The 19,664-nt window shown below is 30.4% G+C and overlaps 1 protein-coding gene across 1 annotated transcript in view; it reads right to left on the reverse strand.

The window, feature by feature from the left end:
- Positions 1–5,723, reverse strand: part of LOC125811564 (uncharacterized) — a 116,706-nt gene extending 110,983 nt beyond the window's left edge. The window contains exon 1 of the mRNA XM_049491070.1: positions 5,470–5,723. Within this exon, the coding sequence (XP_049347027.1) occupies positions 5,470–5,655 (186 nt within the window). The 5' untranslated portion in view covers positions 5,656–5,723. The remainder of the gene's footprint in view (positions 1–5,469) is intronic.
- Positions 5,724–19,664: the final 13,941 nt, after the last annotated feature.

Raw genomic sequence — 19,664 nt, forward strand, 5'->3', positions numbered from 1 at the left:
TTTTGCTTTAAAAAAGTGTTGAAATTGCATTGGAGCTTGATTTGAAAGTTTTGAATGCAAGGTATAGTGTCTTAGGAACTAATGTTAAACTAACCTAAGTATTAGTCACAGGAACACTTCTATTCACAGCAACATACGTGACCATTAAATCTCATTAGGTGTTCTCTAGAGTGGATCATAAACAAGTAATTACATACAAAGAATAGTAAACGGAGGCAGACCTCATTGACTTGAACACAGTTGGTGATCCGTTTAACTCTGCTAGCAGATTGGAGTATTCTCTTTAATACAACACATAGCCATTATGATTTGGGTATCAATGTAAAATTTCAACCAAAATGAGAATCAACTTGTGCTGATTTGCGCTGCTTCAAATCTTAATTGTTAAATGAAACTAACACTGTCTTTTTGAAGGAAAAAAGGGACATACATTGTATGTAATCTAGAAACGCAACTCAATTGAAGAGATAAAAATATAGAATAGTGCCACTGGTTTAGAGAAATAAAGAAATAGCTAAGAGAAAAATGAAACTGAAAAGGAGAACTAAATTGACTTGCAATAAAAAATGAAGCAACTGTCCGTCGGCAACTAACCCTTCTATTTTTATTTTTTCGATGTATTTTCAAATCAAAGTTTCAGTAGTTACTTCCATCGATAGACAAAAAATGTCGAGCAAAGACCTGGCAACAACCATGCAATGAGATAGTCTGAAGAGACTCCGAAAAAGTAAGAGAAAATACGTACTTGTTTCACTGTTGATAGAATAACTTAACTGTTGCTTCTAGAATTTGAGAAGAGTGAACAAACGACAGAGCTAGTATTATATAATTGAGCTAAATGACTGATAGAACTTATGTCAATGCTCTATAGAATTTCTGTAGATTTTTTGTCAACTCTTCGAACTCCACGTCTCCTATAGTTATGATAAGGAAGAGACATCTTATATTAACATCATGTCTTTTTTGTACAACTATATAAGCAAGCAAATAGAACTGGTGTCAATTCTCTATAGAATTTTGCTAGATTTTTTCCCAACTCCTCACCCCGGCCCTCCTCTTCTACAACTATGATTTAAAAAAGAATTGCAATGTAAATCTTCAATCCCCAACTCCACACCTCCGACCCTCCTCTTCAATAACTGTGATTTAAAAAAGAATTGCAATGTAAATCTTCAAATGCTCGCAGTCCACTTAAAATTATATGCAAGTATGAGATTACATTTACAAGTAACTTACCTTCCCTGGGAACTAAGCCAAATTTTCGTACTTAGGAAATGAACTCTTTGTCTACACTTTTAAAATAGTACACGTACACACCACAATTGAAAATTATCTTCCCAAATTAAGACGGCAGAGGCAACCATTGATTGTTATTATTTATTTGAAAGAACATGAAGCCATATGTAAATTATTGTTTTTTTTTGCATATGCTTTTTGCCAGAAATCATTCGCAAGGCAGCCAAGATCATAAAGAGTGAGAGAAGAGAAAGGAAGAGGGACTTGCCGGTACAAGAGAACAGAGGAATGAGAAGTGAACTCGGTTGGTGCCTATTTATTTGTGTCAAACACCTAGAGTAATTCTAGAAAAATCACGTAAGTTGTGGTTTCTAGAAAAATCAGGTGATTTGTGGAGGAAATATACCACAAAGTTGATGGAATTTTTAAAATAAAATAGATATGAAATACCAAAATTGCCCTCATTGTATTGTTCATCCTTTAGGAAGAATTAGATACTGCTCTGCATAATTTAAATCACATCACATCCAAATAAACATCAAACCCTAGATTATCACTGACATTAAACTATTGTTCTTAAATGGAGCATCACAAGACTCCTTTAAAAAAACAACAAATCAAAACCCATAGTATATGCTGAAAACACGCTAGTTATAACAATATCTCGAAATATAACCTGAAGATCTTAAATTTCTCATAACCGAGAATCAAGAAGCATATATATTGTATTGATAGCAACAATCGAAAAGGAAAAAAAAAAGTATCCACCTTCTTACTTGAAACCCTTTGCAGTTGATTATATGTGCGACTTGCTCAGAAGCACCTTTCTTGAAAGCTAAAATTGAGATAGATTGATGATTATGAGGAACTTTGATAACCAAAATTGAATACTTTGAAAAGATAGAAGAGCCAAAGTGAGGAAGAAGAATAGGATCCCAAGAGATGAGATTCCAGAAAGTACGGCTAATAAGAAAATAAAATGGATATATATCTATAGACTAATATGCCCTTAGATAAATCATAAAATCACGAAAATAGCCTTGGTCGTCCGGTCGTCTTCACCTTTCTATATAATACTAGATAAGGGTGCCCGTGCAAGGCACGGGCAATATTAATTAGCCCTACGTGGCCATTTTTGATTGGTTTGGTAGTATTTGAGAGCAAAAAAAAAGTGCTAAAAGAAAGAAATATTAATTAGCCCTACGTGGCCATTTTTGATTGGTTTGGTAGCATTTGAGAGCAAAAAAAAAGTGCTAAAAGAAAGAAATATTAATTAGCCCTACGTGGCCATTTCTGATAGGTTTGGTAGTATTGGTAGGAGCTCTTTTAAGGAAGGAAATGACGGGAATACCCTTGGTAGTCCAAGGGAACCACCACTTATATAGTATGATGATATGATGAAAAAAGTGCTAAAAGAAAGAAATATTAATTAGCCCTACGTGGCCATTTTTGATTGGTTTGGTAGCATTTGAGAGCAAAAAAAAAGTGCTAAAAGAAAGAAATATTAATTAGCCCTACGTGGCCATTTTTGATAGGTTTGGTAGTATTGGTAGGAGCTCTTTTAAGGAAGGAAATGACGGGAATACCCTTGGTAGTCCAAGGGAACCACCACTTATGTGATGATGATATGATGATATGATGAAAATAATATAAAATAATATAAAGAAATATTAATTAGCCCTACGTGGCCATTTTTGATAGGTTTGATAGTATTGGTAGGAGCTCTTTTAAGGAAGGAAATGACGGGAATACCCTTGGTAGTCCAAGGGAACCACCACTTATGATGATGATGATATGATGATATGATGAAAATAATATAAAATAATATAAAGAAATATTAATTAGCCCTACGTGGCCATTTTTGATAGGTTTGGTAGTATTGGTAGAAGCTCTTTTAAGGAAGGAAATGACGGGAATACCCTTGGTAGTCCAAGGGAACCACCACTTATATAGTATGATGAAAATATATATATATATAGTATGAAGTATGATGATGATATATAGTAAGTTGGTAGTCCAAGGGAACCACCACTTATATAGTATTATATATAGTATGAAGTATGATGATGATATATAGTAAGTTGGTAGTCCAAGGGAACCACGACTTATATAGTATGATAGGAGCTCTTTTAAGGAAGGAAATGACGGAAATACCCTTGGTAGTCCAAGGGAACCACCACTTATATAGTATGATAGGAGCTCTTTTAAGGAAGGAAATGACGGAAATACCCTTGGTAGTCCAAGGGAACCACCACTTATATAGTATGATGAATATATATATATATATATATATAGATGAAGTATGATGATGATATATAGTAAGTTGGTAGTCCAAGGGAACCACCACTTATATAGTATGATGATGATATATAGTAAGTTGGTAGTCCAAGGGAACCACCACTTATATAGTATGATGATGATATATAGTAAGTTGGTAGTCCAAGGGAACCACCACTTATATAGTATGATGATGATATATAGTAAGTTGGTAGTCCAAGGGAACCACCACTTATATAGTATTATTATATATAGTATGAAGTATGATGATGATATATAGTAAGTTGGTAGTCCAAGGGAACCACAACTTATATAGTATGATAGGAGCTCTTTTAAGGAAGGAAATGACGGGAATACCCTTGGTAGTCCAAGGGAACCACCACTTATATAGTATGATGAAAATACACACACACACATATATATGTATATATATATATATAGTATGAAGTATGATGATGATATACAGTAAGTTGGTAGTCCAAGGGAACCACCACTTATATAGTATGATATGATGAAAATATATATATATATATATATATATATATATATATATATATATATATATATATATATATATATAGTATGAAGTATGATGATGATATATAGTAAGTTGGTAGTCCAAGGGAACCACCACTTATATAGTATGATATGATGAAAATATATATATATATCGTATGAAATATGATGATGATATATAGTAAGTTGGTAGTCCAAGGGAACCACCACTTATATAGTATGAAGTATGATGATGATATATAGTAAGTAAAAAAATAATAATAAAATAGATAGAAGTAGAATAGAAAATAGAATATAATAGAAAGAAATAGAAAGTAGAAATAGAAAATATTATATAAAAGAAAGAAATATTAATAGAAAGAAATAGAAAGTAGAAATAGAAAATATTATATAAAAGAAAGAAATAACAATTAGCCCCACGTGGCAATTTTTGATTGGTTTGGTAGTAGTTGAGGAACCACCACTTCTATAGAATGATAGATAGAACTAACGGACAACTTCACAAAACTCCTTCAAAGCAGACGGCAAAGTCACAAATTGATGCAATTACATATAACTTCTTCATACAACTTCCTTATGCAACAAAAAATATGTCAAGGCAGGTGTGATCAAATTCACTGCTTTCAGCTCGAACATTTCTACATATATAAGAAATTTTAAAAATGTGAATATGTATAATAGCCCGTTTAAATCCAAAGCCACCCACTCTAAATACAGAATCTACCTCACAGCAACAATTGTTTGGCTACTACTACTAGCATCCATGATGTAGCGGCGGAACTAGAAATTTGAACATATAAACTAAAGCAATTTTGAATCTCCTTTTACCATTATACTTGAATTTTGCTTCTTTTTTTCATGTCAAGGGGATTCAACAACTCCAATAAAACCAAAAAAGATTCATTTTTACTCTATTTGCACAGTGTAAAATTATGGCTGCCTACATCACACCCCTTAGGGATGCGACCCTTCCCCAGACCTTGCGTGAATGTGTTGGAGTCACACATCGTTTGTGGGATGGGTTCTAGGTCTCTTTATAAGATCTTGAGCAATCCTCACCTCATAAACTAACTTTTGAGGTTGAGTTAAGCCCAAAGTTCATTTCTTTATCAAAATGCGAGATACTTAGTGCATCGGGCTATCCTTTACACATATATACATATAAATTCTTCATACAAATTCCTTATGCAACAAAAATATGTAAAGACAGGTGTAATCAAATTCACTTCTTTCAGCTCAAACAGTTGTTAATTGTACAAATCCAAACTCACCCAAGGTGGAGCTAGAAGCACAGATACAAGTTCAGCAAAATCCAATACGACTTCCTCTAAATACTGAATCTAACTCATTACAATAATCATTTAGCTACTACCATTATGTACACAAAATGATGCAAAATAACACATATATACAGAGTGGAAATTTAAAAAGGATAATTACTTGAAGGACTTTAGGGCCTTGGATATGAGACGATTTACGGAGAAGAGAAAAGTCCGGCAACGACTTCCCGCCGACGGATCGTAAGTCCATGTTTAGGAGCTCCGATTCGATTGAACTAACGGTGTATGATGACGCCATTGAGCTGCAATGAGTGAATTTACAAGATTGATATCCCGGAAACACCATCCTCTGGTATTTAGGGTTTGAAGCAAATTCTCCGATGAAGATGGATTCTCCATTTTAGCGCCTATGAGGTGTTTTTTTTTTTTTTTTTTTTTTTTTACCGTGGTTTCCGGGCGTCGCTTTGCGAACCCGACTAGCTGTACCCACCGGGTCCCGCTGTTTCAAGGCGGGTCCACCACGGTTAGTTCCACGGGGCCCTGGAGACGCGGCCGGTTTGTAATGCCTCCAGTGGCCCTGCTGGGGCTCGAACCGGCGACCTGAAGGACTTTGTCCCAGGCCTTTACCAGCTGAGCTACCCCTCAGGGTTGCCTATGAGGTGTTTGATGTTTGAACTCACAGAAATTTTTCTCTTTTAAAGGGGGTGAGGGGTTAACCAATAAATAAATAAATATATCTTTTGGAAAATTATAGTAATTTTTTTTTTTTAGGGAAAAGGGTCAAATATGCCCCTAAACTATTTGAAAAGGTCTAGATATACCCGTTTAAAGTTTGGCTCACTTATGTCCTCGCCGTCCAACTTTTCGTCTAGATATGCCCTTATGGGCGTTAAATGTCAAATGGAATTGCCACGTCATTTTTATATTACCACGTGACATTTATATTAAAGGAAAAAGGGTCAAATATACCCCTAAACTATTCGAAAAGGTCTAGATATACCCCTTTTAAATAAACTACCCGACCCATTTTCAACAAAAAAAAATTCGGTAAATCCCGAAAATGAGTAATTGACTAATAAAAAATAGGAAAAATATAAAATTAACGCCAAAAATTCGCAAATAAATATAGTAACCTTAAATTCAACAATTTTAACAATTTTTTTAAAATTTTTTTTTTTTTCGATAAATCACAAAAATAAGTAATTGATTAATAAAAAATATAAAAATGACTTTATGCTGAATTACTGCATCTTTGAAAGAAGATGACGATAATGGTGACTATGATTATGCTCCAGCTGCATGAACTAATTCATTGGATGCTCTTGATCGTGGCGGATTTAGAATAAACACATCGACTACTATGTCTAATTCACACATGAGGAAGTAATTTAGAATCTTGGTCTTAGCTAGTACGTCCTTTATTTTTTTATTGAGGAATAATATCTAGGTTTATATAAGTTTGACTTTGAAATATCATTAGTTTAATAGATGCAATGTATCATTATTACTAGGTAATGTTGCCCGTGCTATGCACGGGCACGGGTCCAATAATATAAATGGTATGTTTTGGGGCTAATAACGAAGATTTTGAAGCGATTGTTTGTGTGGATAAAGGAATAAGTTTTTTTATCACAAACTTGTACTTTATTTCACGCTATTCAAGGCACAATAAGACTATCCACATACAACATTTTTGAAATATTTTATGTTGTCAATTATCATGATTTATAGTATTTTTACGATAGATTCACTTAAAGAATGAGTGGAATTTTTTGTATTTTTTTTCAAAACATATTTTATGTTGTCAATTATCATGATTTATAATATTTTTACGCATTTTTTAAATATAAAAAATCCAAAAAAAATAATAAGACAAATAAATTAAAATGAACCCAATATATGTTATTTTTGTCGTCTCAATTTATGTCACACAAATAAAATTTGGAGAGTCATCCAAATTATAATTTTTTTTTAAAAAATGTTTTAAGTTATTAATTATTGTGATTTATAATATTTTGATGTAACTTTCAAATAACCAACATTACTGGTCACTTTGTCCTAATTTATGTGATATGGATAAAAATACAAAATTAACCCTTTTAAAATGTCTTTCAGATATTTTAAGTTGTTAATTATTATTATTTATAATACTTTTTTGGTAATTTTAAAATGATATGTGTTATTTTTTCTGTCCTAATATATGTGAGCCTAAAAGAATTCTAAGAGTGAACCTATTTTATTATATAGCTTTGAAATATTTTAAATTGGTAATTATTCTAATTTTTAATGCTTTTTAAGTCATTTGTAAATGATATATGTTGCTTCCTTTGTCCAATTTTATATAGTATAAATAAAATTCCCGAAACCAACTAAATTTTTAATATATTTTTTAAAATATTTTAAATTATTAATTATTGCGATTTATAATATTAAAAAAAAGTACAAAACTTGTATCGGCCTAAAAAATGACCACGATAATTCGAAGCCTACAGAAAGCAATATGGTTGTACGTAATTTTTAAATACTTAATATATATTACTCCACTTGTCTCAATGTATGTAGCATTGATAAAATTTCAAGATTCAATCAAATGTTGTTAATTGTTAACATTTATAATACATTTTACGTAGTTTTCAATAATTTCACATTAAACAATACATATTACTACTTTTGTCTCATTTTATGTGACATTGATAGATTAATTTTAAGAATCAGCCAATTTATTTTTTTTGTTTTTTTAATAAATATTTTAAGTGGTCAAAATCACGATTTATTGTATTTTATACATAATTTTTAACGATAGATTAATTTCAAGAATTAATCGAATTTTTTTATATGTATTTATTTTTGAAATATTTTATGTTGTCAATTATCATGATTTATAGTATTTTTACGCAATTTTTAAATATAAAAAAAAATTAAGACAAATAAATTAAAATGGGCGCAATATATGTAATTTTTGTTGTCTCAATTTATGTGACACAAATGAAATTTGAAGAGTCATCCAAATTTGCATTTTTAAAAAAAATGTTCTAAGTTATTAATTATTGTGATTTATAATATTTTTATGTAACTTTCAAATAACTTACATTGCTAGTCACTTTGTCCTAATTTAATAAACTTACAAAATTAACCCTTTTAAAATGTCTTTCAGATATTTTAAGTTGTTAATTATTATTTATAATACTTTTTTGGTAATTTTGAAATGATATATGTTATTTTTTCTGTCCCAATATATGTGACCCGGATAGAATTTTGAGAGTCAACCTATTTTATTATATATCTTTTAAATATTAAATATTTTAAGTCATTTGTAAATGATTTATTATATTATATCATATTATATTATATATATATTATATTTATTTCTACTATATAATAAAAGGGGTTTTATTATGATATTATATAATAGTAGAATATATATTATATAAACTCCCTTTTATTATATAGTAGAAATTACAATTACAAAATTAACCCTTTTAATGTCTTTAAGATATTTTAAGTTGTTAATTATTATTATTTATAATACTTTTTTGGTAATTTTAAAATGATATATGTTATTTTTTCTGTCCCAATATATGTGACCCGGATAGAATTTTGAGAGTGAACCTATTTTATTATATATCCTTTAAATATGAAATATTTTAAGTCATTTGTAAATGATTTATTATATTATATTATTATATATTATATAAACTCCCTTATAGTAGAAAAATAAATATATATTATATAGTAGAAAAAATGATTTATTATATTATATATTATATATTATATATTATATAGGGAGTTTATGATTGGACATCACAATGTCCCATCATAAACTTCCTCTTATATAATAAGAGAATTTCTACATTTGAAGAACTTTTATATGGCATGCATAGTAGTTTATTTATATTTCAACGCGTCCACTCATTGAGATTTATTTTTTTCATTTGAGAAAAAATAAGATTCTTTTTAATAATAGGGTGTGCTGGTAAAATTAAAATCACAACCTATGTTTAGTTTATTTATCGATTATCTTATTGAAGCGTGTCGTCATCTCGTATTATTACTATAACCTTATAAGATTGTTGCAAGAATAAATAGTTTAATTTGTTTTTTTCTTTTTGTTTGCCATAAATTAAAGCTCTGCATCTGGAATAACTCTCAAGAATGGTTCTTGAGAATTCATGCACAAAAGAATGTCGACATTTTTGCATTTGTCGTCAAAGGACATATTGAACTATACTTGAATCGTTTAATCGATAGGTGAATATTTGAGTATATCGAAGATGACCTCTCTATCTTCTCAAACTAATGATTTGACGATAGAAATTACAGAATAGTATCCTATCATGATAAAAATGTGGTTGAATTAGCTCGGGGGGAAATTTAGAGGATAGCGAGGGGGTTATTCGAATATCCTCGGTAAAAAAATTACACGGTATATACAAGGTATTTTAAATAAAGTTTATGTATATATACAGATTTTGAACCTCCTAAACATAAGATTAGACATTGGCTTAATGATTGAGGTGGTTTAATATCCACCTTGGCGTTCCAAATTCAAATTTCAAACACTACATTTTTTTTCCGAATTTTACTTGAAAATTCTGAATCCGCCACGACTTAATTAGCTCTATCATTTAGAGTACATTTGTGGAGCCATTTTGAGCACATAATTATGTCATGACTCACTAGGCATCCTTATATATTACCCTTTTCTTCTCAACTCATATATCAATTGCAATTTCCCTTGACTATCTTCTCTTTTGATTCAATCTTGAAACAAAAAAGTCCCAACAATATGTCTCAAATTTCAACAATATTGATGAACTCAATTTGTAATTTGACATTCTTTGATTACCATGTTAAAAGGGGCAACCATGACATTGGTAGTCATGTTTATGAGTCTACGTCGACGATGGATCGCCATGTCATAGGGTGTATCTATGTTTCAGCTACATGGTTCGAGGATGATGGAGATGACGATGATGATGGTGCTGATTATGACTATGCTCCAGCTGCGTGATCAAAGAAATATTTCTTCTTTCTAAGAAAACCCTAAGATATATGTTAAGCATTGGTATCCTATTTTATAAAATGAAAAATCTTCATACAAAACCATAGTAGATATGTACGATTTGCCAATTTTGATATAAATAATAACACTTTCACTATCTATAAATTAATTATAATTATCTAGCTACCATATATTTTCATTAGAGAATTTGACAAATACCTTGTCTATGTGGCATGCACTAGAAGAAAGTAGAGATACGACGACATTTATTTAGTGACATTTGAAATAAATGTCGGAAAAAAGGAAATTTCTGACATTTATGAAAAATTGTCATAAAAATAACGACATTTGATACAAGTGTCACCAAAACAATGACATTTGATAACAAATGTCATCAAAACGGCGACATTTGAGACAAAATGTCATTAAAATAATGACATTTGATATAAATGTCAAAAATATAATGAGATTTATTTCAAATGTCATATTATTAGTCTCGAATTACCAACATTTAAACCTAAAATCTAAATCTTATTAAATCACACTCACTCTTTATATTTCTAGCATGAAAAAAAATTACTGGATGATAAATATTTAATTAGTAATTATATAATGTATAACAAGTAATGAGTTTTGAATGATCTAAAATCACCTTAAACAAAATATTATAGCGAAATAGATATTTTTGCTTCATGTTATACAAATTGAAGCAATAATTGGCTCAATAGTTATATACTTATTGCCACAACAAAATTTCATAACTAATCATCCGTTTGACAACATTTTGAAGTTATTGTAACAATACTAGCCTTGCAGCCAAAAATAATAATACTTGAAATACAATATAATTATAACAAACCATATTACATTGATTCAAGCTAAGTTATAAATAAGCACGTGCTTAATAGCTACAAACATATTGTTACAATAAATTTCCTACCTAAGAGGTGTTCGATTAAATTTATAGGTTTGTCAAATTAAACTAACTTATTAACACTTTTTAGTTTATTTACTACGTGTTTGGTTAATTTCAAAGTACTTATAAATCAAAATCAGCCAAAAAACCATAAGATGTTCAACCTCAATTTAAAGTTTTTCAATTTATAAGTACTTTGAGTTTGATTAAATATTTTACTATTTTATCCTTAATATGTTTTCTATTTCTCAAAATATCTTTCCGAAAGCAAAACTATTAACTTTTTCTTCACTTTGTATATGTTGTTTCTCTTTTTCTTTACACAAATACTTTTGAACTTATATTTTTTTTATTACAAAAAAATCAAGAATATCTTAGTCATTCTAATAAAACAACATCTTACTAACACTCTTTTATCAAATACATTAATTATTTATCATGAACATCAACGCTTCTATCCAAACATTTCATTAAGTTGTAATTACTTATTTATAAAATTGCTTCTAGCACTAAAAATACTTTTATCACTTAAAGCTTATCAATTATTTACAATCAACTAATCTGAACATGTTCTAAGGATACTATTTTTGACATTTATATTTTAGGATTTCTTTTTTTTTTCTTCATGAAAATAGTTGCTTTATTTTATTCTATTCAATGTAAATCATATATTTATCATTTCAATTTTTTTTTATAGCTAATAATATAGCAATTGTTATTAACTATGACAACATTTATTTATAATTATACTTAATACTTAATTGTATATAAGAAACTACAAAGTTTTTTTTAAAAAAAATAAAAAATTATTGTCAATTAATGGGCCCAAGCGGCCAAAAAAATATTCCAAAACCTAGTCCTCCCTTATTAAAAGTTATTATATACTCTCCAGCTGTCTAACAACTCATTCACTATCTGTATTTTTCTTCTTCTTTTTTTCTTTAGATTGTATAGTTATAATCTACAACTTGTAGAGTATTGAAGTGAATTAGTGATTTATCTTCTTTTTTTTATGTATAAAATGTTTGATCTTTTAATATTTGCATCTGTTAATACTTCTAAACACTTTTTTCCTTTATCATGATATTGTATAGTTATATTTTTTACTATATGATCTTCTTGCTAGGAGTAGTTCCTCAATAGAAGGTGCTTTACTTCTTAACTTCTAAGCGTTGAGCTCTACTACAAAGGTACCTTTCGTTTTCTTATTAGTTGCTTGGCTTATAGGTATGGGTAGGTGCCTTAGTGGGATTGTCGAGTTCCTCGATTCATTCCGTGGCGCGAAATCCATCATTGGGCTATACGCCTATCCGTATTATGTAGAATAGCCTGTCCCTTGAGCGTGGAGCCCTTGCTCTATCCCTCTTCGCTCCTAACTCATTTACGCTTTTGGTATTGACTAAAAATGTCATCCGGCTCCTCATCTATTGAACTCTCGGCTTACGCAATGATGATACGCTTTGGCGATGTTACCTACCAAATAATCTTGTGCTCTAAAAGACTTGCCTCATAAGAGAAAAAAATGACCTGCGGGAACTCACTCTCCTGTGCTAGTTAATCAGATGCCATCCGAGTCGCCACCAATCATGAATCATGATGGGCATCATTTTTTTTTGAAGAAAGTGAGATCAATTACTGACAACGGAATGCTTGATTTGTGAAGAAATCGTTTTGCAAAGCTTCATTACTTCAACAACTATGGAAACTAATTTGAATTAGGATTGATCTTTATGTAGTTAGATGTTGAAATTATTGCCTTTTGATATACTTTGATTTGAATTTTATTTGAGTGAGAATAAATCATTTGATTTATTATTAAATTGTTGAAAGTATTTATTGTATATTACTATTACTTTGCTCTTTGGTTACAATATTAAAAGACATGTACTTTTACATATATTTCGTGTTCATAAAAAATTATATACATGAATGTGCAGATTAATATAATTATATGTTTACTCAATAGATGATTATTAGTTTTTGAATAAATTTGGCACCTAGAATAATGAAATGCCGGAAATGTTAATGCAACATTTGTAAAAGTCCTTTTAAAATGTCACTAATTTTTTTGACATTCACGTAAACATAAATGTAGATCCGACATTTCATAAATGATGTAAATTTATGCTATTTATATTGACTAAAATAACAAATTCTAATGTGACATTTTCAAGGTCATAAGTAAATGTCTTAATTTTTTAAAATATATTTATGTAAATGTCAAAAAAAATAAGTGACATTTTATATACATTGAATATAAATGTCATTTATTTCTTATCGACATTTATCTAAATGTCAAAAAATCTAAGTGACATTTTTATATATGTCATAAATAAATGTCGTTTATTTGTTACCGACATTTATCTTAATGTCGAAAAATTCCCGACACACAAATTTCCGACATTTGATTCAAATGTAAATTAAATATCGGTAAATGAATATATGACATTTAAACATACTAATACGACATTTATATAATGTCGTCGTACCTCTGTTTTCTTGTAGTGATGCCAACGAAGCATCCACATAGATAAAACTTACTTCCACGTGCTATGCACACGTCTTGCTGGCAAAAAATTGTTTTGGCTTTTCAATTTACCTGAAGATAAAGTTGCACTTTAAATTGGTAGAATAATGGCACTGGCATATCTGAAAATGTGGAAGATGTAGCCAGTGGTGGATCCAGAAATTTTATATTATGGGTGCTCAAGTTTTTTTAATTCGAAAATTACTACATAGAATAGATGCTTAATTAATACATTTCAACGAAATTCTAAATTTTATACATAAATAGTAAAGTTTGTCACAAAAGGTAGTGGATGCTTAAGCACCCATTAAGCACAAGGTAGGTCCGCCAATGGATGTAGCTAACGAGTGCTTTCGATTCGATTGAACTTAATAATTTTACTTGTAAAATCATAATAAAAACAATAGAAAAATTTACGTAAATGTACCATCTTTAGTCAATTAGTTTAATTATCAACATGGTTGAAGTGTACATTAACTATTTATTATGACGGTATATATTGTCTATAGATATGTATATTATATATATATCTAGTATAAGATGTATATTACATAGAGAAAAATCTAGAAATAATAAACATAATAGACATAATAAGGCTCTATAGTTATAGTTTCGATAATTGCGCTTCATAGCTATAGTTTCGTTTGATATGAAGGTTGTGTTTGTATATTTCTTTCTGTTTGTATATTTCGCTTGCAAACATATATACAAATAGGGTAAGTATATACACATTTTATATTTATACATTTAGGAATTTTTCAGAACTCCGTTTGTATATTTTGAATTACCAATATACAAAGAGGATAATTTATTATGAATTTTTCATAAACCGTATACAAATAGATAGGGTAAGCATATACAAAATTTTGAAATTATATATTCTGGATTTATACAAATCAGGCGAATAGCAAGATTGGGTGAAACTACAACTGCGAATTAGAATTTTCCTAAACAGTAGCTATAAGATTTACTATGGTTTAAGTGTTAACTATTTTGCACAATTTTCCCTATTACATATACATTGTAATTGTGTACATATTTTGTAAACTAGATGACCGAATGATATTTGACGGTAATTTTTCCTTAAAAACAAATCCATCAAATTAAAATGTTAAATCTGTTTCTAATTTTGTAGAGTTTATTAACAACAACTCAAACTCTCCTAGATAGCTATCACACGTTTGTTTAGTTGTATTGCAACTCTTCTGCTCTAATCCTTGCCTTCTATTTTATACTCTTTTATTTCAATTTATGTGATGTCGTCTAAATTGTCAAAAAAAATTAAGAAACAAAGACTTTGAGAGTTGAAATAGTGATTTTAAATATGTCACGTCATTTATATAATTATAAAATATCTAACTAAGGGAATATGATGGATGAGATGTAAAGTGAATTTGGAAGTGGCAACCCCAAAAGTATAGCTTAATGCACCCAAGCATATGGATGTACACATTCTTCATGTCGCATAACACACTTCCTAATGTGTCCAAATAAGTCTAACTTTTGGCTCTTTCCATTATATAAGCAAGTGGTTTCTTCACCAATAATACACACTACAAAAACTCACATATTGTCTAATAGATCATACAATAGCCAACAATTATCTAAATCATATTTCTATAGTCCAAGAAGAAAGAGATAATATACAATGTCTAGCATTTTCAAGATTATCGGATTTCAAAAAAGAAGGTCATGTTCAGATGGAGATGATGACGGTGACGATGGGTATGATTATGCTCCAGCAGCATGCTTAGAAGGAGACGGAGATGATAATGATGGAGATTATGACTATCCTCCTGCAACATCCTTGGAAGGCGATGACGATGATGAAGATTACGATTTTGCTCCTGCTGCATCTTTGGAAGGCGATGACGATGATGGAGACTATGATTATGCTCCTGCAGCATGAATTTATAATTCTTTTAGTTGTTCTTGGTCCAAACAGTTACAAAAGGAACACAAATTTTAGCTATGTATAAGAACCTTAATTAGCTTGGGGTTTTTTTCTTAGTACTATGTACCAATTTTCATTAGATGCATCTTTCTTTTTTAGGCATTTAATTTGAACAACCTATGGCAATTGGCAGATCACCAATGATGTGATTGTAGTAAAAAAAATGAATTTATATATGAAAAATTCAAGTACTAATGATATTGTAATAATAGTATTCATATTTCATAATAATTGGTCACATATTTATATTATAATGAGCTAAGAAGCTATAAAATAGATTTGTCTATTCAATATACATCTGGTTTCATAGATAGTCATTCAATTTTTATTTTGTTGATTTTGAACTTCAAGCTTATACTAGAGCAGATAGATATTCTAAAATTATACCTCAACCGTCACCGATTATCAAAGAAGTTTTCCATGTGGTTGGTTATAAATTCTTTTTGACTTGCATATATAAGTCACGTCCTATTAAATCGGGGTAAGACTGATTGAAAAAACAGACCCATATATAAATGTGTGTTTGAGAATATAAGTCATGCCTTAATAAGCCAGGATAGAATCGATCGAATAAGAATTAATTCCCAAAAGCTCAACATATGAGAGTAATTAACTCTCTTATGAATATTCCGTTTTAAATCCAATTCCAAACAATTGTAAAGAGGGTGTTAATTCATAATTTGAAATTTATAATTTCTTATAACGATTACAAGCTAATTAATATATAATAGTAACTGAATTGATTACAAATACATATTTATAAATATTAATGGATATATATATATATATATATATTTATTTATTTATTTACAAATATTAATGAATATATTAATATATATTAACTTTTCGACAAAAGACTCATACCCAAGTTTCATAACTTCTAATTCGCTATCTCAATCATGATTTTCCTACCTCCAAATAGAATGATACTTCCCTTTTTAACTAGTTGTGGGCGAGACTGGATCCAAATCCCCGCAATATTGTGGTTCATAGCAAGGTTCTCTAATCCTCTAACCTATATATACCTTCCCTTTTCTATTGGATCTGTTTTTAAAAGTATGTTAAAATAAATAAATCTCTCGCTAGATATTTTGGATTAAGAAAGACATATACCATATATTACATGTTGAATTCGTCTCTATCATGAATGAAAGGGTAGTTAATAACCTCATATACTTGAGAATCCATGCAATGAAAAAAATGTTGACATTTTAGAATACATAGTCAAAGTAGATATATATCAACATCACCATATATTTGGATATAGACTACAGTCAATATATTTGTTCTCTAGCAGTGATACAATGTCTAGGTGGCATGCCAACTAAGCATACACATAGATAGTACACACTTCCACATGCCATGCACACTTCTCCACGCTAACTAAAATTTGTTTTAGTATCAGGAATCAGAATAATAATCTCGAAATATAAAATAATATTATTTTATATCATACAATATAGTATAATAATACTATCAAAACTAGCTATTCTAGAATAAAACATCAAAACAATCAAATAACAAATTTTACCCTCTTCTCTAAAATTGTTCTTTCAAAAAGTTTTGTAATGACATGTAAAGTGAAATTTTTGAGCCAAGCTTATGGCTATATATGCACATTCCTCATGTAACATAACACACTTCCTAACGTGTCCAAAAGAGTCCACATTTGCCTCCTACCTATATATAAGCAAATGATTTCTTAACCTATCATTATACACAAGACAAATACCATTAATTTTCACATCTTGTCATAGAGATATATCATACAACATATCCAATATCTCATATTTCAATATTTCTATTTTCTAAGAAGAGATAGATATAAAATGTCTACCATTTTTAAGATTATTGGTTTCGAAAAGAGAAGAACGTGTCCAGATGGAGATTATAATTATACTCCTGCAGCATCCTTGGAAGGTGATGACGATGATGGAGATTACGACTATGCTCCTATGGCATCCTTGGAAGGAGATGACGATGATGGAGACTATGATTATGTTCCTGCTGCATGAATTCATCGGAGGTTCTTGGAAATTAAATGATGGATTTAGAGTAAATGCAATGTGTTTGTTTTAATTAGTCTTAGTTTTTCTTCTTCTTTTATTTAGTAGGAATATATAGGTAATTTATATATCAATTGGATCTTTTAGTGTAACTGAGGTCTACATCAAGGTGTTAGGGTTTCTGATATATCACTAGCTTATTATAATTTTTAGATGAATCTTTTTTGACAATATTTGACTTCATTGGATTGTAGTCAAACATAGTATCTATCACTTGATGATAATAAGATTGTATTCCTATTCCATAATTGCTTGAGAATTCTACAATTAAAATTAGCAAATTATAATAAAATAGCTTTCTCTATATTAATATTCCACATATTATTTATTTCTCAATTAGTCTATTATTGTTAATGTAACATCCCGCACCTAGAAACGACTATAAAGAGTTTAAAATATGAAAATATTGATTTTTGGAAAGAAAAAGGAAATCTGGAAATTTTGTGTAAGTTAAGAAAGTGAGTTTTGGCCATTTTCAAACGGCCATAAATCCTAGCTCAGGAGGATTTAGGAGCAGCTCTTGTTATGGTTGGAAAGACCTTGGAGATATCTTTCCAACGCCGCTGAGATTGCATGATTTCGTCATCGTATGACTGAGATATGCCTTTCGAAATTTGGGCTGTTGGATTAAGGAAAGTCCCAAACCGGATTTAGGGAAGGGCAAAGTAGTCTTTTCTCTAATTAATTTCCTAATTTGATTTTAGGGATTTATTGGGGTAAAAACATGACTTAGTCAGTTTAGAGAATTGAGAAATACGCTTAGGGCTTGGAGAAGAGAGAAAAGAAGAAAGAAAGGGAGAAAGAGGCAAGAATTCGTCAAGATCATCCAAGCTTGCGAGTGGAATTCGTCGGGGGTGATCCCTATTAAGGTATGTGAGATCTTTTCGTGTTGGGCTAGTTCACCCACACTCTCATCTTATTTCTATTCAGAGAATGGTTGTTGATTGAATGAAAAGTTAGGGAGTTCTTGAAGAACTTTGTTGAAATTCGTTAAGTTCTTGTTGGTTGAATTGTTGATGCTTGGGGGTTGAATTGATTTATGTTTCTGGGCTGTTTTCGAGTTAGATTGGTTGTGTATTGAGGTTTCAATTGATCCTAAGTGTTTGGGGAAGGAACTAGGGAAGATTGGAAGGCTTAGAGATGAAAAATGGAGAAGAAAAATCGAGAACACCCGGGTAACGGGGCTGGGGCGCCGCGCCAGCCAGCGCCTCCCAAAGCAGCCTCTGAAGTTTTGGCCTTGGGGCACCGCGCCAGCCAGAGCCTCCCAAAGCAGCCTCTGAAGTTTTGGCCTTGGGGCACCGCGCCAGCCAGAGTGCCCCACGCCTCTGAGAGCGCCAAAGACGCCAGTTCACCCCATTATTCCCCCATCTTTGCGTACTAGTTTCTAATCGATGTACCTACGTTTTCTAGTTGAATCCAACACTCTAAGGTACATCTAAACATCATGAAATCATCCATAAACATGAGATCATGAACCTTGAATCCATAATTCAATTCAAGAAAAGTTATGATCAAAGTCAAAGAAGTTAAGAGTCAAGTCTAGAAGTTAAGAAGCAAGTCAAAACAAAGTTTCTTAATGTTTTCAAGAGTCTTTAACAAACGTTTTAACTTCGTTTTTAGGCTCAAGTTTCAAGTTAAGAAAAGAGTAAAGAGTTGAGTTCATTTCTCAAAAAGCTATAAGGGGACTAAGTATTCCCAAAGAGTTTATAAATGTTTTCACATTTGAGCAAGAAAGGGAACATCGATTCCAAGAGAGATTTTAAGCTAAGTTTTGAGTAATTATCTCAATTCAAAGAAAGAGTTTTGTTTTTACAAACATATGAGCTCAGTATATTTTGGGAGTAGTATTGAGCACTGATATGGGGATGCGAGTTCATATTAACTCAAGTC

This window comes from Solanum verrucosum, unplaced genomic scaffold, assembly GCF_900185275.1.
Source record: "Solanum verrucosum unplaced genomic scaffold, falcon-dt-bn FXZP01000238.1, whole genome shotgun sequence".
Classification (NCBI taxonomy): domain Eukaryota; kingdom Viridiplantae; phylum Streptophyta; class Magnoliopsida; order Solanales; family Solanaceae; genus Solanum; species Solanum verrucosum.